Source organism: Symphalangus syndactylus, chromosome 1, assembly GCF_028878055.3.
Source record: "Symphalangus syndactylus isolate Jambi chromosome 1, NHGRI_mSymSyn1-v2.1_pri, whole genome shotgun sequence".
NCBI classification, from domain to species: domain Eukaryota; kingdom Metazoa; phylum Chordata; class Mammalia; order Primates; family Hylobatidae; genus Symphalangus; species Symphalangus syndactylus.
Window position 1 is genome coordinate 94,666,398 of NC_072423.2, and position 23,458 is coordinate 94,689,855.

The 23,458-nt window shown below is 56.9% G+C and overlaps 3 protein-coding genes across 6 annotated transcripts; 1 reads left to right on the forward strand and 2 right to left on the reverse strand.

Annotated features, from left to right (window-relative positions):
* Window position 1: 1 nt before the first annotated feature.
* EFEMP2 (EGF containing fibulin extracellular matrix protein 2) lies at window positions 2-7,160 on the reverse strand. 3 transcript variants are annotated; one of them, XR_008653502.2, is made up of 12 exons: window positions 6,223-6,407; window positions 5,785-5,902; window positions 5,510-5,558; window positions 4,700-4,906; window positions 4,082-4,204; window positions 3,670-3,786; window positions 3,408-3,527; window positions 2,061-2,180; window positions 1,846-1,972; window positions 1,411-1,606; window positions 350-619; window positions 2-252 (listed from the first exon to the last, which is right to left on the reverse strand). XR_008653502.2 is itself a non-coding variant. In XM_055259458.2 (11 exons), the coding sequence occupies exons 2-11, from the start codon at window positions 5,893-5,895 to the stop codon at window positions 458-460; spliced, it is 1,332 nt and encodes a 443-aa protein (XP_055115433.1). In that variant the 5' UTR covers window positions 5,896-5,902; window positions 7,021-7,160; the 3' UTR covers window positions 2-457. The 3 variants fall into 3 exon arrangements, 2 of the variants coding, with proteins under 2 accessions (XP_055115433.1, XP_055115340.1); XM_055259458.2 differs by lacking the exon at window positions 6,223-6,407 and adding an exon at window positions 7,021-7,160 and having other exon boundaries at window positions 2-619; XM_055259365.2 differs by having other exon boundaries at window positions 2-619.
* A 5,640-nt stretch (window positions 7,161-12,800) lies between these two features.
* CTSW (cathepsin W) lies at window positions 12,801-17,240 on the forward strand. The gene is made up of 10 exons (XM_055260179.2): window positions 12,801-13,434; window positions 13,695-13,779; window positions 14,902-15,015; window positions 15,668-15,822; window positions 15,923-16,019; window positions 16,102-16,182; window positions 16,272-16,397; window positions 16,566-16,630; window positions 16,713-16,922; window positions 17,006-17,240. The coding sequence occupies exons 1-10, from the start codon at window positions 13,348-13,350 to the stop codon at window positions 17,114-17,116; spliced, it is 1,131 nt and encodes a 376-aa protein (XP_055116154.2). The 5' UTR covers window positions 12,801-13,347; the 3' UTR covers window positions 17,117-17,240.
* Window positions 17,241-17,418: 178 nt separating this feature from the next.
* On the reverse strand, window positions 17,419-21,939 carry FIBP (FGF1 intracellular binding protein). 2 transcript variants are annotated; one of them, XM_055260358.2, is made up of 10 exons: window positions 21,777-21,939; window positions 21,377-21,575; window positions 21,043-21,169; window positions 19,819-19,919; window positions 19,027-19,160; window positions 18,576-18,684; window positions 18,433-18,496; window positions 18,068-18,154; window positions 17,890-17,987; window positions 17,419-17,541 (listed from the first exon to the last, which is right to left on the reverse strand). In XM_055260358.2, the coding sequence occupies exons 1-10, from the start codon at window positions 21,859-21,861 to the stop codon at window positions 17,472-17,474; spliced, it is 1,074 nt and encodes a 357-aa protein (XP_055116333.1). In that variant the 5' UTR covers window positions 21,862-21,939; the 3' UTR covers window positions 17,419-17,471. The 2 variants fall into 2 exon arrangements, with proteins under 2 accessions (XP_055116333.1, XP_055116259.1); XM_055260284.2 differs by having other exon boundaries at window positions 19,006-19,160; window positions 21,777-21,918.
* Between the last annotated feature and the right edge of the window lie 1,519 nt (window positions 21,940-23,458).

Genomic DNA, 23,458 nt, shown 5'->3' on the forward strand with positions numbered 1-23,458 from the left:
GTCCAGTTGCCTCGTTTTATAGAAAAACAGGCCCAGGGAGCTACTAGGGCTTATCCAAATGTACAGTTTGAGGCAGAGTTAGGAATGGAACCCAGGGCCTCCTGGCGCTGTCGAGAGTGGAGTTTCTTAGGACCCCACAAGCCAGCCAAGTCCAAATCCCTGGGCCGCCCTCCTCGTTACCTCCTCTCCTCTCGGGGTGACTGAAGCTCATGGTACAAAGCTCCCAGCTCCTGTCAATGGGGCCCCCTGGGCCTGAGCATATAGAGACCCCCATTTAGGTGAACTTGGCCTGCCCCCCCAAGTGCCACCCTGCCCCAGCCTGAGGCTTGCTGCAGTGTGACCCACCCACCTCAGCCACCAGGACTTTCTTTCTCCCTTTATTGCCTTTCTCATTCTGCCCCTCACAACAGGCTCCTCAGCTAGGGTAGCTGCAGGGAGGGTGGCTCCCTCCTGCTCCTCAGAAGGTGTAGGCCCCCACAAAGACGGTGAGCCTCAGTACAGAGCTGGCCCGGTAGCTCATGAGGGAATTCATGGTGACCATCTCCAGGTCCAGCACGTACTCCCGGGGGCCCGTCACTGGCCGGGCGAGGACCAGCATGGCGCTGACGTTGTTGATTTGCTGCAGGGCAGTGGGTGGGGGGACATATATATTGTGTCAGCCTGTGTGCTAGGCCCCTGCCCCCCAGCATCACCTCCCTGCCCCGTGGCCGTGAGGCAGAGGAACAGCCCTGGCCAGGCTGCGACCCCGGGCTCTCATGCAGCTCTTTGACACCCTCGACGTCTCTCCTCCCCCACCCAGGGTCCTGCCCTCAGAAATCTGCTGGGGCTCTTCCCACCCTTTCCAGCTCGTTCTGTCTGACCCAGGCTAACTGATGATTCAAGGCCACATGTGGCTCTTGGGAGTGGTGGGACCTTTGGTGACCCAAAGTGAGCAGACTTCCTTCAGAGCATTCAATTTCAAAATGAAAGAGAAGCGCTGGTACTAGACAAACCCCTTCTCCTGCTGAGACCCATGCATGCCACTGCCAGTCACTGTGAGCAGCTCACTGTGAGCCACCCCGGCCCCCTCCCACCTAACAGATCCACCAGCAAGGAGTGGACTTTCTGACCCCAGGCCTCTGCATACGCCATTTCCTTGGTTTGTGGGTGAAGAAACTGAGATCAGATATGGAAAACCAGTACCGGGACTCAAACTCCCATGTCCGAGTGCTTCGTTAGAATTGCATTTAACCGTCTGCCCTTTGCACCACGGGAGTTTAGAGTACCCCGTCTTCTTACAGAAACCCCCCCTCCCGGGGGCGGGGCTTTGGGGAGGAGTCGGGCATAGCAGCCTGGCCGAGTTCCCCCTTAAGGCGTCCTGGAGTTCAGTTTTAGATTGTGCATGTCAGCTGAGGGTTGCAGAAACCTTACCCTAATGTAAAAGTCCCCCTGCGAGTTTCCAGCACGGATCTGAAAGGCATTGTAGGCACCGGGGTAGACGGAGGTCGCCTGGATCTGGAACACGTCAGCGGGCACACTCCGCTCCGAGGTGATGGTCATGTAGCGGTGCACAATGGATGAAGGCTGCTCTCGACACAGAGGGTTGGAGGCCGGGCAGAGGCAGCGGCTAGAGACCCCGAGGTGGGGGACACGAATGAGCTCCTTGCCCGTCCCCCCAATTTCTCCTGCCCTACAAAGGGAGGGAATCCTAAAAGGACCCTCCCCACCCCTGTGACTGGTTGTCATAAAGGACTGTGATTCCCATCATCCCTCAGGGGCACTCGCTGGTCTGAACAGATGCCAGTCGGCCCCAAAGCCCCCTGGGAGACGTAGTTTCTGTGGGGGCCTGGCATCGAATTGACTCACTTGTCAGAGACCTGGATGTAGGGCTCCACGCAGCGGTTGGTGTCCACGCAGCGGTAGCCCCCATGGAAATTGACACAGGTTTGGGCCTCGGAGCACTGGTGCGCACCGGACTCACACTCGTCAATGTCTGTGCCAGGGGAGAGGGGCTGGAATCGGGGGCGTCAGGCTGCCAGCTCCTGACACCGTCCTGCCCATCCCACCCGGGCAACCTGTACCTTGGCAGAGGCGTGTGGCCAGCAGCTGGTAACCCTGTGGGCAGTGGCAGGAGAAACGGCCTGGCTCGTTGACGCAGCGGTACTGACAGAGGTAGCTGGAGTAGCTACACTCATCAATATCTGAGGAAGCATGGGGTTGGGGACCCCGGGTCAAGGGCATTCCTCACCATTCGGTCCCACAGACGTTTCCCAAGAAGGCCCAGCCCCATGTTAGACTGAATGTAGGAAGACAGGGGGATGAGACAAGCCACAAGCTCAGCCGGGAGATGGAGGGTTCAAAGAAAGCTTGCCCAGGCTGCCCCAGCTCACAGACTTCTCTCTGCCCAGAACTGGAAGAAACACTCAATAAGTTACTGGGAATCTAGACGCTTGGGTGTGAATCCCACCAGCTGATCTAGGGGAATCTTATTTTCCCAATCAGTAAGATGAGTGTGTTAGACTAGATGAGTTTTGTGGGTCTGGCCTGTGCTGTAACGCCCAATTCCTGCAACCCACAGTCAGCCCGAGCACCCAGTGGTCACCTCCAGCTAACTGTGAACTTCACTGGGAGAATATTTCCTTTCTCTTGTTCCCCTCATGCTGCCAGGTGGCAGTGAGTCCTCATCCTGCAGCAAAGCATAACATAGGGGGTACATGCCAGTTTACAGGGTATAAGAAGTCTGGGATCGAGCCCTGGCCCCATCTCATCCTGGCTGTATGAGCTTGGGCAGGCCACTTAACCTCTCTTAGCTGAATAATGAAAGTCACCATTTACCCAGGACTTTGTGATTATTTTTATGTAATCCTCCCAACAAACATGGAGGGAGGTATGAATGTCCTCATTTTGTAGAGGAAGGAGAAAATCATACCTCCTAGGATTCTTGAGAGGAAGGAGGCCAAGTGTGTCAGGGAATACACTACGAGGGCAGGTTCTCATTAAGTGGCAGTTCATTCACTTTAAAGCACTGCAGCTTGAGACTTGCTGGAGCCCATCTATCACACTCTCACCTAATCCTCAAGACAACCCACTTTATAGAAGAAGAAACAGGCTCAGAGAGAAGAGTGACTTGTCCTAGTGCAAAATTCAAATGCAGGTAAATGCAGGTGAGCCTGACACGTGGGACGGGTGGCACCCACATCCTCAGTCTCCCCAGTAGGCTTCAGTAAGGACCTAGCTGCCTCTCTTTGTGCCTCCCCCACTAGCCTGGGAGTGCTCCACAGCCAGCCGGTGTGGAGTACCCAGGCGGCAGCTGAGTGCACAGTGACAGGACGCGGAGGCCTCAAATGGAGAACTGTGTGGCAGGAGGCACGGCATAGCTAGGGCCTGGGGGCCCACGGAGGAGTACGCAGCAGGGATGGAGCTCTCACCACTGCAGGAGAAGCCATCCCGGTGCAGCTCATAGCCCTGGTGGCAGCGACATAGGAAGGTCCCATAGGAGTTGAAGCAGCGCTGCTCGCATGGAGCCCCCATGTCACACTCGTTCACATCTGGGGGTGCCAGGAAACAGGAAGGATGAAAGCGGAGGAGCAGCCCAGAGCCTCCACTCTACCTGGGCTGGTCAAGAAGGGAGCGCTCCCACCTCACACCTCCCTGCCCAGGACCCAGGAGCCTGGCCCGGCCCAGCCTCACCCACACAGGAGCGGTTGTTAGGCCCCAGCTGGAAGCCCGGCTCGCACTGGCAGCGGAAGGAGCCAGGCAGGTTCACGCAGCGGTGCTGGCAGTAGCGGTAGCGGCACTCGTCTATGTCTGGGATAGAGGCAGAAGGAGGGCGGAGGGCAGAGGGCAGAGGGCAGGTGGGCTCGAGCCGCCTGGGACTCAAGGCTTCACCACCCATAATCCTGTGTCTAGGGAGCTGAATTAGGCAGGGTCAGCCAGGACACCTCCTAAACGCACCCCCCTAAAGTCCTCTGTGTCTGATGACAGGAGGGTGAGGTGGCAGGGGCCAGGGGTGAAGCCTGGGTTGAATGGGGGTCAGGTGCTAGGGCAAGTGCCAGACCAGGAGCACAAAGCTGGGACTAGAGAAGCTGCTTCCTGGACTCACCCACACACTCGGGCCCGATCTTGCGGTAACCATCAGGACAGGTGCACTGATAGGAGCCAGGCAAGTTATGGCAGTCCTGGCTGGGGCGACAGTCGTGCAGGGCCTGGGCACACTCGTCCACATCTGCAAGAGACACCACTCAGTCCCTGCCTGGGATCCCGCACACCACCCATGACAGATAGTTCCAACACTTGGATTTGGTTCTCTCAACAGCACACGTAAGAGTTCACCAGCCTGGAGCCAACAGGAAAGGCACCCCTAACCTCTAAAACTGCATGTTGGGGGTTGCATAGGAAATAAGGTCGTGTCCACACACCCCCAGCAACACTGATTCCTGGACTCTCCTTCCTCCAAGGCCTGCGGCTCCCAGGGGACAGACACTGGAAGGCAGAGTTCCTGCAGTGTCTCTGCAGCAACCGAGGGGAGGGGCCGAGAGCTGGCTGGAGCAGTGGCACACAAGCTGGGGCCACCTGTGGCAGGTCCTAAACAACATGAGTGTCTGGATGAGGGTGTGGACGTCACCAGTGGCCCTTTTGAGCCGGGGAGGAACATGAGGTCTGAGTTTAAGACGCCTGGTGAGAGGACTGGAAGCCAGGCACCAGAGCAGTCCCCACTCACCCACACAGCTCTCCTGATCGTCGGGCTCATAGCCTGGTGGGCAGGGGTTGGGGTGTTGAGCGGGAGGCACTGGTGGCGGGGGTCCCTCGCCGTGTAGGTCATTGATGACGGCAGCGGAGCGGGGCAGGCACAAGTAGCCCCCGTAGTGGTTGATGCACTTCATTTCCCCCTTGCAGGCCTCAGGGATGGTCAGACACTCGTTGACATCTGCAGAGAGGGGCCTGCTGGGCACAGCCAGTCTCCTGGGCTGGCCCTGGAGGGAGCGGAGGCAGGAACCCAGCTCGGCCTTCTCTGAGATGTGTGGCCCCAGCAAAGCCTTCCCACTCTGCTCAACAAGCTGTCTGCCTGCTCAGGACCCCTCCCTAGGGTTGGCCAAGGCTGGAGGTGGGGCATCTGTTCCCACTGTTGCCCTCATTCTTGGCCTGCCAGTGGGTCTCCATCCCTCCCCACGGCCCTAGCCCTAGCTCAGCCCAAGAGGAAGGCCTCCTTACCCACCCCTGGGGACACTACCCTCCCAGGTTGTGAAGAGACAAAGAGCTGGGACAGGAGAGTGGTTCAGAGAAGGTGTACAGGATCCAGCTCCTCTGAGGGGTAGGGGCAAGGTTTCCTGGGTTTCTGGGAGAGGGTGAGGCCACCCCTAGCTCAACTGGCCTCCAGAGAGCCAGAGCTGGCCTCCGTATGGCAGAGCTGGGCATAGAACGGGCTGCTGGGCTCCCACGGCAGCTCTTGGAGGTGGGGCTGTCCCTTGGAAAGCAGCTATCAATCCCTTTCCGGGTTCCTGGGGGTGTTTGGTCCCACAGGCACACACACCCCGGCAGTGCTGGCTGTCTGGGTCCCACTCATAGCCATCTGTGCATTCCTGGAAGGGAACCAGAAGTGGCCAGTGGTCACCCTAAGATCTCCTCCAACTGGCCAGGCCAAGACTAGGGCCTGAGCCTGGCCACCCTCCGGCCTGCTCCAAACAATGGCCCCCAGCCCTCCACCAGCCAGGGGAGGAAGACTTCCCCGGCCGCAGCCACCCCGGGGTCCCGGTCTCTTCCTCCCTACCCTTCCCGTCCCAGGCCAGCGGCCCTCACTGTCCCCACCGTGTAGCTGTCGGACTCTTCGGAATCCTGAGGAGAAGCTGACCCCAAGAGCAACAGTAGCAGCGCCCAGAGCAGTAGAGACCCGGGTAGGCAGGAGGCGCAGGGGAGCATCCTGGGGCTGCGAGATGGTGGACACGGGTCAGGGGCCTCTGTCGCGGCACCCCCACTCCCTGTACCGGGAGCCCGAGCCCAGCCCCCGCCACTGCCCGCTCAGGACCGTGCTTCGGCCTCGGGGTCTCCCAGGGCTGGGGGCCGACTCCTCACAGGCCCAGGTCCTAGGCCCGGGTCCCAGGCCCTCCCGCCCTGGCCACCCCGTCCCCGCCCCACACCCCTGCGGTGAAGGCCGAGGAGCGCGGGCCTCTGTGGGCGCTACGCTGCCGCGGACTCGGCCGAGACTCCGGCCCGCGCCCTCCTCCACGGACGGTCACAGCCACTCACTTGGGCCCGCGACGCCCCCGCGGCCCGCGGCTCTGGCGGCTTGGCTGGCTCGGGCAATGCCTGCGGGCAGACGGACGGGCGGACGGCACAGCTCCCTGGACGCGCGGCCCCAGGAAGCGCCCCCCGCCCGCCCGCCCGCCTGCCGCGGCGCGGCCCACCCCAGCGCCTCCGCCCGCCCTTCGGCGGATTCCTGAGCCCGCGCCAGGGGGAGGGACCCCGACCCCCCGCTTCTCCGCCCCCGGCCAGCCACAGGCCCCTACCCGGTCCCCCGCGGCGCCGCCAGGAGCCGCCTCCCGGCGCCTGACCAGGGTCCCCCAGCGCTCGATCCTGGGGCCCTGACCTTGATGCCAGGCCCCCAGACTCACCCGGGGGCCCCTAGACGCTCGTCAAAAATGTCATCCTGCTCACCTAGGTCCTACCTAATCTGCGCCCCCAGAATTTCATCCTGTGCACCCACACCGTAATCCTGGAGCCCCAGATTCTCATTGTGCGCCTCCCGAGATCGTCCTGGGTACCTAGAGCCCACCTAACCCAGTCCTCCAGACCCTCAATCTGCTCCCTGCAAAAATTTATTCTCTGCCCCAGACTGTCATTCTAAAAGATCCTAAAACTTCATCCAGGGTCCCCAGACCCTCGCCCAGGAACGAGAGGTTCCCAGGAGCAGAACTGTCCTTCTCGCTCCCTCCTGCCCTCCACCCCCGGGACCGTCTTCAGCCAGGTGGTCCTTTCACTGCACACGGCCTCCCCCACACCCTCCATCCACAAAGCTACAAGTTTGGGGGTGAGGGCGGCAGTTGCCTTTTGGCACAAAATGAATGGAAGCCCCTGAGAAGGAGGGTAGGGCTGATGTCGGACGTGAGGGATGCCAGAGTCGGGTGCCAACGCGCCTCCTCGACCTCCTCGCACCCGCGCCCCCCGCCTGGTTTCCGCCTCCGCCCCAAGTGGGGGCGTGTCCTTGGGGGCGGAGTATGGGCGGGACTGGCTCCCAGGAAGGGGCGTGGCCTATTTGCCCACGTCTCTGGGCGGGGCCAGGCAGGAAAGCGCTGCGTGTCCGGGGATCCCCCGCCTGGGGCCCGCCCTTCCTTTCCCTTTGCCATCCCTGCTTATCCCCGCAGTCGCCCTCCACGTGACCCCGGGGAAGGAGCCTGCCGAGGAGAGGACGTGCTGGTGGGTCCCGAGGCGAGCGCCTGGGGCTCAGGTGAACTGCGCAGTGCCTGCTCCTCCCCACTCTACCCCCACCATCTCTCCCAGCTGCTGGGGCCAGAAGGTTAAATAATAGCTCTTTAGGGGCCGGGCGCGGTGGCTCACGCCTGTAATCCCAGCACTTTGAGAGGCCGAGGCAGGTGGATCACCTGAGGTCAGGAGTTCGAGACCAGTCTGGACAACATGGTGAAACCCCGTCTATACTAAAAATATAAAAATTAGCCAGGCGTGGTTGCGCGTGCCTGTGTCGCAGCTACTCAGGAGCCTGAGGCAGGAGAATCGCTTGAACTCGGGAGGTGGAGGTTGCAGTGAGCCCAGATCACACTGCTGCACTCCAGCCTGGGTGACAGAGCAAGACTCCATCTTTAAAAATAATAATAATAGGCCCGACGCGGTGGCTCACGCCTGTAACCCCAACACGTTGGGAGGCCGAGGTGGGCAGATCACAAGGTCAGGAGTTCAAGACCAGCCTGGCCAACATGGTGAAACCCCGTCTCTACAAAAACACAAAGAAATTAGCTGGTGTAGTGGCACGTGCCTCTAATCCCAGCTACTTGGGAGGCTGAGGCAGAATAATCTCTTGAACCCGGGAGGCAGAGGTTGCAATGAGCCGAGATCGTGCCATTGCACTCTAGCCTGGGCGACAAAGTGAGACTTCATCTCAAAAATAGTAATAATAATAATACCTCTTTAAAACGAGAAAGACAATAACAAGTGTTGGCAAAGATACGGAGAAACTGGAGCCCTCATGCACTGTTGGTGGAAAATGGCCAGGCAGTTCCTCAAAATGTTATCACATGACCTGACAATTTCACTCCTAGGTATACATACCTAGGATAATTGATAATTGAAAAGATATGTACACACACACAAATCTGTACGCAGCGTTTATAGCTGCACTATATATGAGAGCCAAATGCAGAAACAACACAAAATCCGTCAACTGATGAATAACAAGACGCAGTACATCCACACAGTGGAACATTATTCAGCCATAAAAAGGAATGAAGTACTGATGCATGCCACAATATAGGTGAATTGTTGAAACTACTATGTGAAGTGAAAGAAGCCAGACACAAAAAGTCACATATTCTATTTATTTTTTATTTTTTTTAGATGGAGTTTCGCTCTTGTTGCCCAGGCTGGAGTGCAATGGCATGATCTCAGCTCACCGCAATCTCTGCCTCCCAGGTTCAAGCAATTCTCCTGCCTCAGGCTCCGGAGTAGCTGGGATTACAGGCACCTGCCACCACACCTGGCTAATTTTGTATTTTTAGCAGAGATGGGGTTTCACCATATTGGTCAGGCTGGTCTTGAACTCCTGACCTCAGGTGATCCACCCACCTCGGCCTCCCAAAGTGCTTGGATTACAGGCGTGAGCCACTGCGCCCACGTATTCCATTTATATGAAATAACCAGAATAGGCAAACCCAGAAAAACAGAAAGTAGATTAATGGTTGCCAGATGAAGGTGGGGAATGGGGAGTGTCTGCTAATGGGGTCTGGGTTTTCTTTGGGATAATGAAAATATTCTAAAACTAGATAGTAGTGATGGTCACACAACTATGCAAACATACAAAAACCCACTGAATTGTACACTTCAAAAAAGTGAATTTTCTTTGGGAGGCCAAGGAGGGTGGATCACGAGGTTAGGAGATCAAGACCATCCTGGCTAAGACAGTGAAACCCTATCTCTACTAAAAACATTAGCCTGGCGTGGTGGCGGGCGCCTGTAGTCCCAGCTACTCGGGAGGCTGAGGCTGCAGAACAGCGTGAACCTGGGAGGCGGAGCTTGCAGTGAGCCGAGATCGCACCACTGCACTCCAGCCTGGGCGACAGAGCGAGACTCCGCCTCAAAAAAAAAAAAAATGAATTTTATAGTATGTAATAATACCACAATAGGCCGGGCACGGTGGCTCACGCCTGTAATCCCAGCACTTTAGGAGGCCAAGGTGGGTGGATCACCTAATGTCAGGAATTCCAGACCAGCCTGGCCAACATGACAAAACCCCATCTCTACTAAAAACACAAAAATTAGCCGGCTATGGTGGTGAATGCCTGTAATCCCAGCTACTCAGGAGGCTGAGGCAGGAGAATCACTTGAACTCGAGAGGTGGAGGTTGCAGTAAGCCGAGATCGTGCCACTGCACTCCAGGCTGGGTGACAGAGCAAGACCCTGTCTCAAAAAAAGGAAATATAAAAAAAGGCAGGAAAGAGGTGCTGCTATCACCCCATTTCACAGATAGGCTGAGAGACTTGTCCCAGGTGAAGGATGGGACTTGCACTCATGTCCCGCGGACTTCAAGACTCGCTGGGCTCCTTGCCCCATATTAGAGCATTAAGGACCCGCCCTGCGAACACCCACTCTGTGCCAGCCACAGTGGTGGGTGTTCCACTAAGCATCTTCCACTCAAGCCTCAGCCTAAGAATTGTCATTGCCAATTAGAGATGAAGACATGAGGCCCAGGGGGGATGACTTAGTGCACAGCTGGTGCACAACCTAGACCTGAACCTCCATCTTTGCACTATCCAGCCCGAGTGAGCCTCCCACTTGGAGTTGCCTCCTCAGAATGCCTCCCTCGTCCTCTGCACCCCTAGTGACTTTCCCTGCCTTCGCCTGCTCTGCACTGGGTCCCTTTCAAGGTCCCAGACACCACTGGATCAGTGTCTCCCTCCTACCAAGCAGGGAGCTCCTCTCAGGCAGTGAGGCCCCTGTGCCCATGGCTCAGCCCTTACTGGGTGCCAGCTGGGATCTGCAGTAGGCAGTTGAATGAACAAATGAGTGAGCGGGTGGAGGAAGTTCATTGATTCACTCAACAAACCTTTACTCGGCTGGGTGCGGTGGCTCACGCCTATAATCCCAGCACTTTGGGAGGCCAAGGCAGGTGGATTGCTTGAGGTCAGGAGTTTGAGACCAGCCTGACCAACATGGTGAAACCCTGTTGTATTAAAAATACAAAAAAATTACCCGGGCGTGGTGGTGCACACCTGCAGTCCCAGTTACTTGGGAGGCTGAGGCAGGAGAATCGCAGGAACCTGGGAGGCAGAGGTTGCGGTGAGCCGAGATCGTGACACTGCACTCCAGGCTGGGCGACAGAGTGAGACTCTGTCTCAAAAAAACAGAACAAAACAGTGTTTACTGAGTGGCCACTGTGAAGCAGATGCTGTGGTGCTAGGTACTAGGGACACAGCACTGACCAAAAACAGACAGACCCAAACCTCCTGGCCTTGGGAGCTCTCATTCAGGGGAAGGAAGGAGAGGATCAAAGAGGAAGGCCACTGGGCCACACACCTCCAGTTCCTTTTCCCCGTGGCCTCCCACATCCCCTACCATCACAAGAGGCCCACAGTGGGACTTCCACCTCTGAGGGCTGACATGGAGACTTAACCATCAGTAACACACAGGACAAGACTGGCTGGGGCCCATAACTGGGCTCTAGAACCACAGGGCCAGGCACCACTCTAGGGATGGTCTGTCCATGGCATTTCAATAAAGGCAGCAGCATGCTTTTCAGATAGAGAAGCCCCTTGGTTTATTCTCTGGGCAGGGTGACAAAGTGTGGCCTCACGACTCTGGCAGGAATCCTAATAAAGAAACGCGGTAGGCCGGGCGCAGTGGCTCACACCTGTAATCCCAGCACTTTGGGAGGCCAAGGCAGGCAGATCACGAGGTCAGGAGATCAAGACCATCCTGGCTAACATGGTGAAACCCCGTCTCTTTTTTTTTTTTTTTTTTTTTTTTGAGGCGGAGTCTCGCTCTGTCGCCCAGGCTGGAGTGCAGTAGCGCAATCTTGGCTCACTGCAAGCTCCGCCTCCCGGGTTCACGCCATTCTCCTGCCTCAGCCTCTCCGAGTAGCTGGGACTACAGGCGCCTGCCACCACGCCCGGCTAATTTTTTTGTATTTTTAGTAGAGACGGGGTTTCACCGTGGTCTCGATCTCCTGACCTCGTGATCCGCCCGCCTCGGCCTCCCAAAGTGCTGGGATTACAAGCGTGAGCCACCGCGCCCGGCCGTATAGTCTCTACTAAAAAATACAAAAAATTAACTGGGCGTGGTGGCGGGCGCCTGTAGTCCCAGCTACTCGGGAGGCTGAGGCAGGAGAATGGCATGAACCTGGGAGGCGGAGGTTGCAGTGAGCCGAGATCACACCACTGCACTCCAGCCTGGGTGACAGAGTGAGACTCCGTCTCATAAAAACAAACAAAAAAAGAAATGCGGTAGTGAGCATGTAAGTGAATAAATCCCAGGATTACAGCTGTCCTGTCTCCCACCCCATGGAACCCTAAAAGCCAGTCTTCACATCCTTCTCTGGTCTTGGTCACCAGTTCTCAGCCTGAACTCCTACAGGGGAGGTCCCCAGCCCAAGGACCCACTTAGAACAAAGGCAGCAGTAACGGGTGTTAATGCTGCTGCCCAGCCCTTGACCTCACAAATCAGGCTTTGGCCTCCCTCTGTCTGTGATGCTCACCCTGTTATCCTTCTGGCTCTTCAGCCCCTCATCATCCCTAGGCCGTGGGAGGGATGAGGAATGGGAGGCACTAGCTGCAATTGCTGCTCCCGGACTCTGACTCTGCGCTTTCCTGTTTTGTTTTGTTTTTTGAGATGGAGTTTCACTCTTGTTGCCCAGGCTGGAGTGTAATGGCGCGATCTCGGCTCACTGCAACCTCCACCTCCCAGGTTCAAGTGATTCTTGTGCCTCAGCCTCCCGAGTAACTGGGATTATAGGCGCCCGCCACCATGCCCAGCTACTTTTTTGTATTTTTAGTAGTGACAGGGTTTCACCACGTTGGCCAGGCTGGTCTCAAACTCCTGACCTCAGGTGATCCACCCACCTCGGCCTCCCAAAGTGCTGGGATTACAAGCATGAGCCACTGCGCCTGGCCTCGTTTTGTTTTTTTGACACAGGATCTGCTGGAGTGCAGAGGCATGATCATAGCTCACTGCAGCCTTAATCTTCCAGGCTCAAGCAATCCCGCTGGCCTCAGCCTCCCCAGTAGCTGGGACTACAGGAGAGCACCACCATGCTTGGCTAATTTTTTTTTTTTTTAAGTAGAGATGAAGCCTTGCTCAGTTGCCCAGGTTTGTCTCCAACTCCTGAGCTCAAATGATTCTCCTACTTTGGCCTCCCAAAGTGATGGGATTACAGGCATGAGCCATTATGCCCGGGCTGCTTTCCTGTTTAAAACTCATGATGATCAATTGTTCAGTCAACAAACACCTAGCGAGACTGCCTCATGCCTAGCCCTATCCTGGGCACCGAGGACACAAGCGAACCGAACACTTCTGGTGTGGTTGGAGGCAGACGCCTAATGGGCACAGGTGCAGCTGGGCTGAAGGGGCTGCAAAGCTTCTACCAGAGGTTGGGGAAGCAGGGAAGGCTTCTTGAAAGAGGTCGCCATTGAGCTGACTGAGCTTCATAGGATGAGCAAGAGTGGTTCCCTTGGCCTGGCGCAGTGGCTCACATCTGTTATCGCAGCACTTTGGGAGGCTGAGGCAGGTGGATCACCTGGGGTCAGGAGTTCGAGACCAGCCTGACCAACATGGTGAAACCCTGTCTCTACTGAAAATACAAAAAATTCGCTGGGCATGGTGGTGCATGCCTGTAGTCCCAGCTAGTCAGGAGGCTGAGGCAGGAAAATTGCTCGAACCTGGGAGGCAGAAGTTGCAGTTAGCCGAGATCATGCCACTGAACTCCAACCTGGGTGGAAAAAAAAGAAAGAAAGAAAGAGAAAGGGGTGGGATGGGGAGCAGACAGGCAGAGGACTGAAAGCCTGAAGGCCTGAGCAACTTGTGGGTTCTAGGGGTCCACCCCCAACCCACCAAGCCTGTCTTCCCCTTCGTGGTTTCTCCAGCCCCGCCCTCACACCATGCTCCTCGACCTGCACGGCTTCCTGCCTCCATGCCACTCCAGACTGCACCAGCATGGCACTGACTGCCCACCCCTCCTGCCTCCTGGCTCTGTTGGTGGCAGGCCTAGTCCAAGGCATCAGAGGCTCCTTTAGGGCCCAGGTAAGTGCTCCAAAACCCTTACCTATGCCAGTCCCACACCTGGGGTTACCCCTTCAGAAACAGCTGGCCTGTCATTCTCATTTTTCAGAGGGAATCATTGAGGCTGGAGAGGGGGCTGACATGCCCAAGGGCACATGGGAAGACAGAAAAGGCTAACTGGCTGACCCCTAGCCCAGTCCTTGCACGGCTGGGAGCTAAGGTGGGGCCCCAGCAATGATTCCTCTGCCCACTGCCCCTCTCCACTCTTGGTTCCTTGCCAGGACCTAGGTCCCCAGCCGCTAGAGCTGAAAGAGGCCTTCAAGTTGTTCCAGATCCAGTTCAACCGGAGTTACTTGAGCCCAGAAGGTATCACAGGGCACATACATCTCCAGTCCAAGTCCCCACTTTTTTTTTTTGAGACTGAGTTTCACTCTTGTTGACCAGGCTGAAGTGCAATGGTGTCATCTTGGCTCACTGCAACCTCCACCTCCCGGGTTCAAGCGATACTCCTGCTTCAGCCTCTGAGTAGCTGGGATTACAGGCATGCACCACCACACTTGGCTAACCTTTACAGTTGTAGTAGAGACGGAGTTTTACCATGTTGGCCAGGCTGGTCATGAACTCCTGACCTCAGGTGATCCGCCTGCCTCGGCCTCCCAAAAGGCTGGGATTACAGGTGTAAGCCACGGAGCCCAGCCATCCCGCTTTGTAATTGATGAAGAATTGAAGCTCAGGGTGGGGAACAGGCATGGCCAAGGCCACTCAGCAGGACAGGCCAGGGCTGGGGGTGTGTTCCCTGGTTTCCCAAAGGCATGAGTGGATCCAGGATCATTCTCTGCTATGGATCTGGAGGGCAGTGGCAGGGGGTGGGGTCCTGCCCTAGTCCTATGTGATCCCCCGGGTCCACAGCCACTTCCCTGCGATTCTAGGCAGTGGGCGGGGGGCCAACACCTAGTCATTCGTTTATTCAGCAAATACCCAAGGACATCCATTTTGTCCCCACGTTGGGGACTTCTTCTCTAGCCCATGATCTAACCCCTGCCCCTGCCCTCTCGCTGTGCTGATCTCTCTAGGGGGCTGATCTGTGTGTGCCTTTTAGCCCAGGCTGCCCGTGCCCTGTCATCTCCTCTCCCTGCCATGTTCCAGCTCTCCTCCTGTGGTCAGAGGTGTAAAGGACGTGGCCTGGCAGGAAGCTGGTCTCCAGCCACACATCCTTTCCTTGAGTCACCGCCACCAGACCCCTTGCCTGGCTTCCCACCTAGGGTGGCCAGAGATGGTCCTCTGGCTGCCTCTGGGGAAAACCCAACCCTCGGTGGGCTGGGTAACCACTTCCTGGGCCTGGGTATCTGCAGTGGGGCCTTGTGGGGGCTACAGGAAAGGAGCCAGTGCTCAACTGGGTGGGTGTGGGTGGGAGGGTGCCCAGCCAGCGGCTACTTCCTGCCCCTAAGGGTTTGGGAGTCAGCCTAGGACAACTCCCTCTTGGTCCAGAGCATGCTCGCCGCCTGGACATCTTTGCCCACAACCTGGCCCAGGCTCAGAGGCTGCAGGAAGAGGACTTGAGCACAGCTGAGTTTGGGGTGACTCCATTCAGTGACCTCACAGGTACCATTAACCCTTCTGGCTCGTAGGTGGTGGTTGGGGAAGCGGTCTCCCCAGGGACACTGGCAGCTGGACCCAGCGGACCTTCAATTTTCACTTCCCAGGGAAGGAAATTCATTTCCCTGAGGACCAGGGGCTTGGGTGCTGGTATCAAATCACCCAGTGCAGGGGCAGAATCTCTGCAGTCCTGTGTCCTAGCCCAGCCTAGGGGCCAGTGCAGCAGCTGCAGGGAAGCACCCAGCAGGGAGCCCAGCCTCTCTAGGCTTGGCGCCCTTGCCTTTTTGAGACAGGGTCTTGCTCTGTTGTCCAGGCTGCAGTACAATGGTGCAGTCACAGCTCACTCGGCCTCCACCTCCTAGACTCAAGCAATTCCCCCAACCTCTCAGCCTTCTAAGTAGCTGGGACTACAAGCCCACACAACCACACCCAGCTAATTTTTCTTTTTGTGGAGATGGGGTCTCGGACTTCTGACCTCAAGTGATCCACGCACCTTGGCCTCCCAAAGTGCTGGGATTATAGGCGTGAGCCACCACGCCTGGCCTATCCTTGCCTTTTTGCCCCTCAGGCCATTATGGGACCAACAGCTGGAGTGGGAGAGGCAGAACAGGGAGAAGGGGTCAAAACGGAGACCTCAGTGGTCCTGTCTGCTCCCCAGAGGCGGAGTTTGGCCAGCTCTATGGGTATCGGAGGGCAGCTGGAGGGGTCCCCAGCATGGGCAGAGAAATAAGGTCTGAAGAGCCAGAGGAGTCAGTACCTTTCACCTGTGACTGGCGGAAGGTGGCTGGCGCCATCTCACCCATCAAGGACCAGGTATCTGCCCCTACCCAGCTCGCTCTAATTCAGCTAAGTGGTGGGAGGGAGAGGGGCACGGCCCGAACACCTAGCCCCACCCCACCCTCTCGCCCTCCAGAAAAACTGCAACTGCTGCTGGGCCATGGCAGCGGCAGGCAACATAGAGGCCCTGTGGCGCATCAATTTCCGGGATTTCGTGGACGTCTCCGTGCAGGGTAGGGTTGGGAGAGGGTGCGCGTGTGACAGGGGAGGGAGGCCTAGGGGCCTGGTCACCCACACTGTCCCTTCTTGCACCAGAACTGCTGGACTGTAGCCGCTGTGGGGATGGCTGCCATGGTGGCTTCGTCTGGGACGCGTTCATAACTGTCCTCAACAACAGTGAGTGCACTGCCCCGCCACTCGGGACATCTGCAGGGGGACAGGGTGGGCAGGAGTGGAGCCTCCTCCCTTGTCTTGCTTATCTGCAGGCGGCCTGGCCAGTGAAAAGGACTACCCGTTCCAGGGCAAAGTCAGAGCCCACAGGTGCCACCCCAAGAAGTACCAGAAGGTGGCCTGGATCCAGGACTTTATCATGCTGCAGAACAGCGAGCACAGTGCGGGCAGGGCAGGGACACGGGCGGATGGCAGGGACAGACACCAGGGCAGAGGCAGACACGCTGGGTTACTGGGCTAGAAGACAAGAGGGGGTGGGGGGAGCGAAGGAGCCAGACAGAGACCCACACACCCACATGCCAAGGGTCTGATGATGCTCCCGTCCCCAGGAATTGCCCAGTACCTGGCCACTTATGGCCCCATCACCGTGACCATCAACATGAAGCCCCTTCAGGTGAGATGGGGGAGCTGATGGGGGACGGGCATACAGGGGACTTGGCCCTCACACTCAGCCCCTCGGCCCCCACCCCCTGCAGCTATACCGGAAAGGTGTGATCAAGGCCACATCCACCACCTGTGACCCCCAGCTTGTGGACCACTCTGTCCTGCTGGTGGGTTTTGGCAGCGTCAAGTCAGAGGAGGGGACATGGGCAGAGACAGTCTCATCCCAGTCTCAGCCTCAGCCTCCACACCCCACCCCATACTGGATCCTGAAGAACTCCTGGGGGGCCCAATGGGGAGAGAAGGTGAGTGTGATCTATTGGGGGAAGGGGCAAGGCAGAACAGGCCTCTTCCCACCTTCCTGCCCCTATGTCCCCTAACCTCCTAGGGCTATTTCCGGCTGCACCGAGGGAGCAATACCTGTGGCATCACCAAGTTCCCGCTCACTGCCCGTGTGCAGAAACCGGATATGAAGCCCCGAGTCTCCTGCCCTCCCTGAACCCACCTGGCCCCCTCAGCTCTGTGCTGTTAGGCCAACTGCCTCCTTGCCAGCCCCACCCCCAGGTTTTTGCCCATCCTCCCAATCTCAGTACAGCCTGAATAAACCAAGACAAGACCTCTGGCTTGTGAGCGGACTCTTCTGGTGAATGAGCCGAGCACAGACACCATTCCCTGAGATATGTCCCAGTTCCCAAGGGGCCACTGTACACATCCATCCTTGTACACGGACACCAGGTGCTCAGAGGCAGACACAGGCACATCTGCACGCCCCCCACTTGCTCCCCGGAGCGAGGACCAGTCTCCAAACTCAGAGCAACTTTATTGTCAGTGTGGGCGGAGCGTTGGGAGGGGCCTCAGTCATGATACAGGCGCAGGAGGCAGCCGCGGAGGGTGCCCATGTAGCGGTCCCAGAGGGCCTGGTGTCTGTAAGAACATCAACAGTGACAGCTGAGTTTTCACAACACTCACTGTGGTGGAGGCCCTGCCCTGAGTGCTTTCTACACCTTCATTCATTTCGCCCTTAGAAAATTATTACAATTCTTCTCATGATGAACCCCAGTTTGTATATGAGGAAACTGAGGCATGGAGAGGTTAAGAAACCTGCCCCAAATCACACAGCTTCTAAAAGGGAGAGCCAGAGCTTTGGTCCAGAGACTTTGGTCCCACCCCCAGGGTAGCAGAATGGGGAACCTTGAGTCTGCAGGAGGCGAGGTCCTGGCAGGTGGCAGGCTGGGGCAAGGCCAAGCTGGACAGGAGGACAGGACTGCTCACCGGAAGCCATCGAGGGAGTGGACAGACGCTGAATACTGATTCAGGAAGAACCGCACGTCGCCGAGTGGCCAGTGGTCGGAGCGGCAGGGTTCCACAAACTGCGGGCCCAAGAGAATACTTAGCACTTGTACAGGCCAGGGACAGAGCAGGGTGGGCATCAGAGAGCATGACGGCTCACCTTCTCCACGAGGTCCACGAACAGGTCTCTGACATCTTTATTGTGGGTCAGCTTGGCCGCCACGTTCACCAGCCCCCGGGACAGGTTCTGTGGGGCAGGGATCCTGGGAGTTCTGCTTTCTGCCCCAGAAGTTGGGAGCTGAGCACAGAAGCTGGGGGAGGAGGAGCAGGCGCCTCCCCAGATCCATTCACCTCCCTCCATCAACCAAGTCCCCATTGTTTATGAGCTGCTCCCGTCAGCAGCCACCAGAGGGCGCAGCAGCGCCACCTGCCGGCCAATCCCTGGCAGGGGCAGAGCTGCCCGGTAGGGGTGGCAAACTGGAGGCTGAAGATGCCAAGGGTCAGAGGCTGGATGGGACCACAGACCTTGAAGTTGGCTTCCATCTCAGAGAAGACACCCAGCTTTCCCCGGAGAGCAGTGCACACCAGGCTGCAGAGAGACAGGGTCACATCTATAGCCACCTGGGCCCCTACTGCAGGCCCCGCCCCATGGCCCCCTACAAGGTCACCTCTTGTGCAGGTCCAGAAGGTCCTTGTCAGCCACTAGCACCTTGAGCTCCTTCAAGTCCTGGAGAAATTCCTTGTCTAAGTCCATGTCCATGTCATCCATCTGCGAGTCTGTGAGGCCATGAGGGGGTTGGGGTGGGCGATAAAAACCCCTCCTGTGATAGCCTAAGCCTTTCCTCGCCCACCACCTCATTTCCCCCCTGGGGACAGAAGAGGAAATGGAGTGTCAGAGAGATGAGGTGACATGCCCCGGGCCACGGAGAGGCAATGGGCCCTTTGTCTGCAGACAAGGTGTGTGTGGGGAAAACATTCTATGGGCAGGGGGAGCCTGGGTGGGGGCCGTGAACAGGAGCAGATGCCAGGAACTGGGGGCCTGTGGGAGAAACTACTGGTGGGGAATCAGGTCCTGAGGATGGGAAGGCGTCCAGGCACCTGGGTCAGTGGGGGCCTCACCGACGGCTCCAAGGGTCCAGTTTTGGATCATGAGCTCAGCGCAGAAGGCAAAGTCACCGAAGCTCAGATACTGCAGTTTTTTCTTCCCTGTCTCAAAGCGGTTGTTAGCAAAGAAGACGATGGCTGCATAGTCCCTGCACAGAAGAGAGGAGGGTCCTCTTAGGGCTTGAAATTCCTTCTTAGGAAGCAGCTCCCACCTGCAACCTCAGCTGGGTGTCCGAGTTCTGGCCTCTCTCTGCCTTAAGTCACTGTGTGACGTGTCTCAAGTCACTTCTCTATGCCCCTTGACCATCTGTGCGAAGAGAAGGTTCCAGCCCAAGTTGACTAGTGGATACAGAGGGAGACCATAAGGGTAACAGTTACTATTTTCTGAGCACTTCCTAAGTGCCAGGGCTGTGCCATGGGCTTTACATACGGCACCTCTCAACAGCCCAACTGGAAATCGCTGAACTGTGCTTTGAATCCAGGTCAGTCTGGTCCAAAGTACAGACCAAGCTGGGTGCGGTGGCTCAAGCCTGTAATCCCAGCTACTCGGGAGGCTGAGGCAGGAGAATTGCTTGAACCAGGAGGCAGAGGTTGCAGTGAGCCGAGATTGCACCACTGCATTCCAGCCTGGGCAACGAGAGTGAAACTCTGTCTCATAAAAAAAAAAAAAAAAAAAGTACAGACCAAAAGTGGGATAATCATTCCCCCAGCATACTCAGGAGGTCAGAAGGTTTGGGGTAGGGAAGGTAGACGAGCCTCAGGGCCCAGGAAGTAGTGTGCGGGATGGGGAGGTGGCTAGCTCCTCACCTGGCCAACCGGTCAGAGAGGAGGAAGTGTTGCTGAATATTGTCCACCAGGGAGCCCCGCATTTCCTCTACCACCTTGAAGACCCGCTTAAAGTTGTCAAACTGCAGGGCAGTTAGGGTAGAAGAGAGGACTGGTCAGAGTGTCCACTGTGTCGCTCACCCAATAAACCACTTATTGAACATCTCTCCCTTCCCCATCCACCTATCCAGTCATCAGATGCTGATTCAGCATTTGTTATTCCTTCAACCAACTATCTTGCCTTGGATAAATGTTTACTCAATCTTATTTCTAAATCCAACCCCATTTTAGCACCATGCTCTCCAGATCTTCACAAGTTTGAGTTGGAAGAGACTTTCCTGGCTAAGCCCTAGGAACTAAAAAATAAAAAACAAATGCTAAGCTATAAACAGAAAGCTCACAGAAGATACAAAAGAAAGGCATCAAAGACCCAGAAGGGTTACTTCTTCCTGGCATACCAAAAAGGATTGTGGAGAAAGTGGCATCTCACCTCCTGTCTTGGATTTCAAGGGGTAGATATTGCTAAGAACAGTACCCTCCAGGTAGAAGCAACATGAGTAAAGGAAAGCCTGGGGCTGGAGAAACGTAAGCCTAGAGAGGTCTGCAGGGATGAGATCACAGGACAGTCCATAGGTCAAAGCCAAGGAGTGCAGCTGCTACCCAGGAGGCAGTGGGAGCCAGTGAAAGTTTATCAGGGGTCTGATAAACTTTCAGGTCATTCTGAAAAGTCACTCTGGCCATACAGTACAGGATAGCTTGGAAGGCACAACAGGGAGCCAGGCACGGTGGCTCACGCCTGTAATCTCAGCACTTTGGGAGGCCGAGGCGGATGATCACTTGAGGCCAGGAGTTCAAAACAAACCTGGCCAACATGGTGAAACCCTGTCTCTACTAACAATACAAAAATTAGCCGGGTGTGGGGGCGGGCGTCTGCAATCTCAGCTACTGCAGAGGCTGAGGCACAAGAATCACCTGAACCCAGGAGGCGGAGGTTGCAGTGAGCCGAGGTCGCGCCACTGCACTCCAGCCTGGGCCACAGAGCAAGACTCCAACTCGAAAAAAAAAAAAAAGGAAGGGAAAGGGGAAGGGAGGAGAAGACTAGGTATGAAGCTGCTGCCACAATCAGAGGCTGGAGGTGGGCCAGTGGCCAAAGGGAGGGAGTGAAGTGTAGATGGGATGCTGTGTCTGTGTGGGTGCAGTGCCTACCTGTCTCCGGCAGCTCTTGAGGGTGATGCCTGTTTTGGTGCTGATGTCATCCAGGTCTTTCTTGGTGCCTTTGGACAGCTTCTTGCCCAGCACCTCCCGAACAAAGGCCTCATCAAAGGCATAGTACCTTGTGGAGTCAGAGAACACCATTGACCCTCCATAAAAGACAGGAAAGGGGATCTGGCGGGGCCTGGCAGGGCCTGGGTCTGACCCCTTCTACTCTCAACTTTCTGATGGCTGGGTAAGTCCCATCCCTCCCTGGGCCTGTTTCAGCCGGCAAAATGGGTATACAGTCAGAATGTTTGATGTCTCCACCATCCCACAGAGTGACCACCTCTCGATGAGTAGCGCCTGCCGGGAGGGCGGAATCTGGAAGATGAGCTGGTGCAGTAGCTTGGGCGGCGCGTGCAACAGCCGCTCGAGCATGTGGAAGGTGCGGTAATGGTCCATGGTGTCGCTCTGCAACACCGCTGCCGTGGCGCCCGTCTGCTCCAGGATTCCCGAGCGCACCCGCAGGGCCACCGCGTCGGTCACTGGAAAGTGGAGGCTAGCATCAGGCCCCACCCCGCCGACGCCAGAGGCCCTTAAGGGATTCCACCCCCGACCCCTATAACACCTCTTATTCCCAGGCGCTCGCCCAATTCCCTAAAGGATGCCCAAGTCCTAGCCCCGCCCCCTCTTCCATTCAACACAACCGCTCCACTGACTGGCTTCCCCACACGCCCCTCACGGACCCGAGTAACCATCGAGCCAGAGGCGATACACGTCCTCGTCGATAAGGGTTGTGTTCCCCACGAAGATGTCCAGCTCGCTGGTCATGGCGACGCCCGGGGCCGCAGCGCCCCGAGCAGGAGCAAGCACTGCCCGGGCCTGGCGCGCCGCCTCCGGGCCACTTCCGGGAGTGCCGAGATTCCGCTCCCGGCATCCGGACCCAGCGTATGACCACTTCCGGGACACAGCCAGTCGGGGCGGGGACGGGGCGGGAGCGGCGAGGGAAGAGAGGGGGAGGCCTGCGCGGAGGAGCACCGCTTCTTCCCGCCGGGAGGGGGAGTCTCGGGCTCCTCTGTCCTGTCTGCCCCCCAACCCCGGCCGTCTATAGGAGCACGAAGGGAGTGCCTCCTCTTCGTCTCCTCGGTCCCCGTAACTTCTCCCCTCACTTCCTCCTGGCTTTTCTCCCACCTTCTCTGCCCATTTCGGGACCTCCTGAGTTTGACCTGTATCCTAAACTTAGGGGTTTCACAGGGCTCTATCCTAAATCTCCGCAAAAATGGAGTATGGCCCGACTTCCTCGGGCTCTTGCTGGAGACCCGTTTGTCCATACTGCGCATGGGCACCTCTCCTGGGTTTGGGGCACCTGCTCCCACCTTGGTTTTAACCCCACCCCCAGCCCCCACGAGCTACTGACGTCTCTAATTCTGCCCCTCGGAGCTCTGCCTGGAAGTCCACATCCGCAGGGGCCGCCTATCGGCCAAGTCTGTCCACACTCTTCCCGTAAGCCCCTCAAAAGCTCAACATATTCTAGACAGACCTCTCCCTCTCCCCATTTGTTTCTTTCCTGCGTCCCTATCTCAGTGACAGCCCTAACATCCACTAGTTCTCATACGAGAAACCTGGGCGTTCTTCCAGACTCCTCTCTCCCCACATTCAGTTCGGCTGATTTGCCTCCCGAATATTTCTAGTATCTATTTGTCCTCTCCACCCCCACTGATGCTGCCCCAGCCGTCTTTCTGCTTAGCTCTCCTTGCTCCTTGACACAGTTACTGATCTCCCTGTTTATGTCCCCTCTCCGCAGGGTCCGGCCCACACAGATCAACCCAATTTTTTTAAATACATTTTTTTTTTCCGAGATAGAGTCTCGCTCTGTCGCCCAGGCTGGAGTGCAGTGGCGCGATCTCGGCTCACTGCAACCTCCGCCTCCCGGGTTCAAGCAGTTCTCTGCCTCAACCTCCGGTGTAGCTGAGATTACAGGCTCCTCCCACCACGCCCGGCTAAGTTTTGTATTTTTAGTAGAAACAGGCTTTCACCATCTTGGCCAGTTAAAGGCATATTTTTAAATGTTACTCCCTTGCTTAACATCCTTACAAATGTTACTCCCTTGCTTAACATCCTTAGTGGCCTTTGGAAATGCTCCAACCTGGTACTGGAAGTTCTTAAGAATCTGGCTTTTACCTGCATTTGAAGCCTCGCTCTCTCTTAGCATTTTCTCGACACATCTGCTTTTCAAAAACCATCAAGCTACCCTCATTGTTCCTAAAGCAGCTAGGCTCTTTCGGGCACCAGTGTCTTTCACCATGTTATTCTCTCTCCCTGAAATAGCTCTTTACTTGGCAAAGTCCTGTGGATCTACCAGAGCCTCTTGGATAGCATCTCTTTTGGGAACCCTCTTAAGGACCCTCAGACCATACGCCTCCCGGAT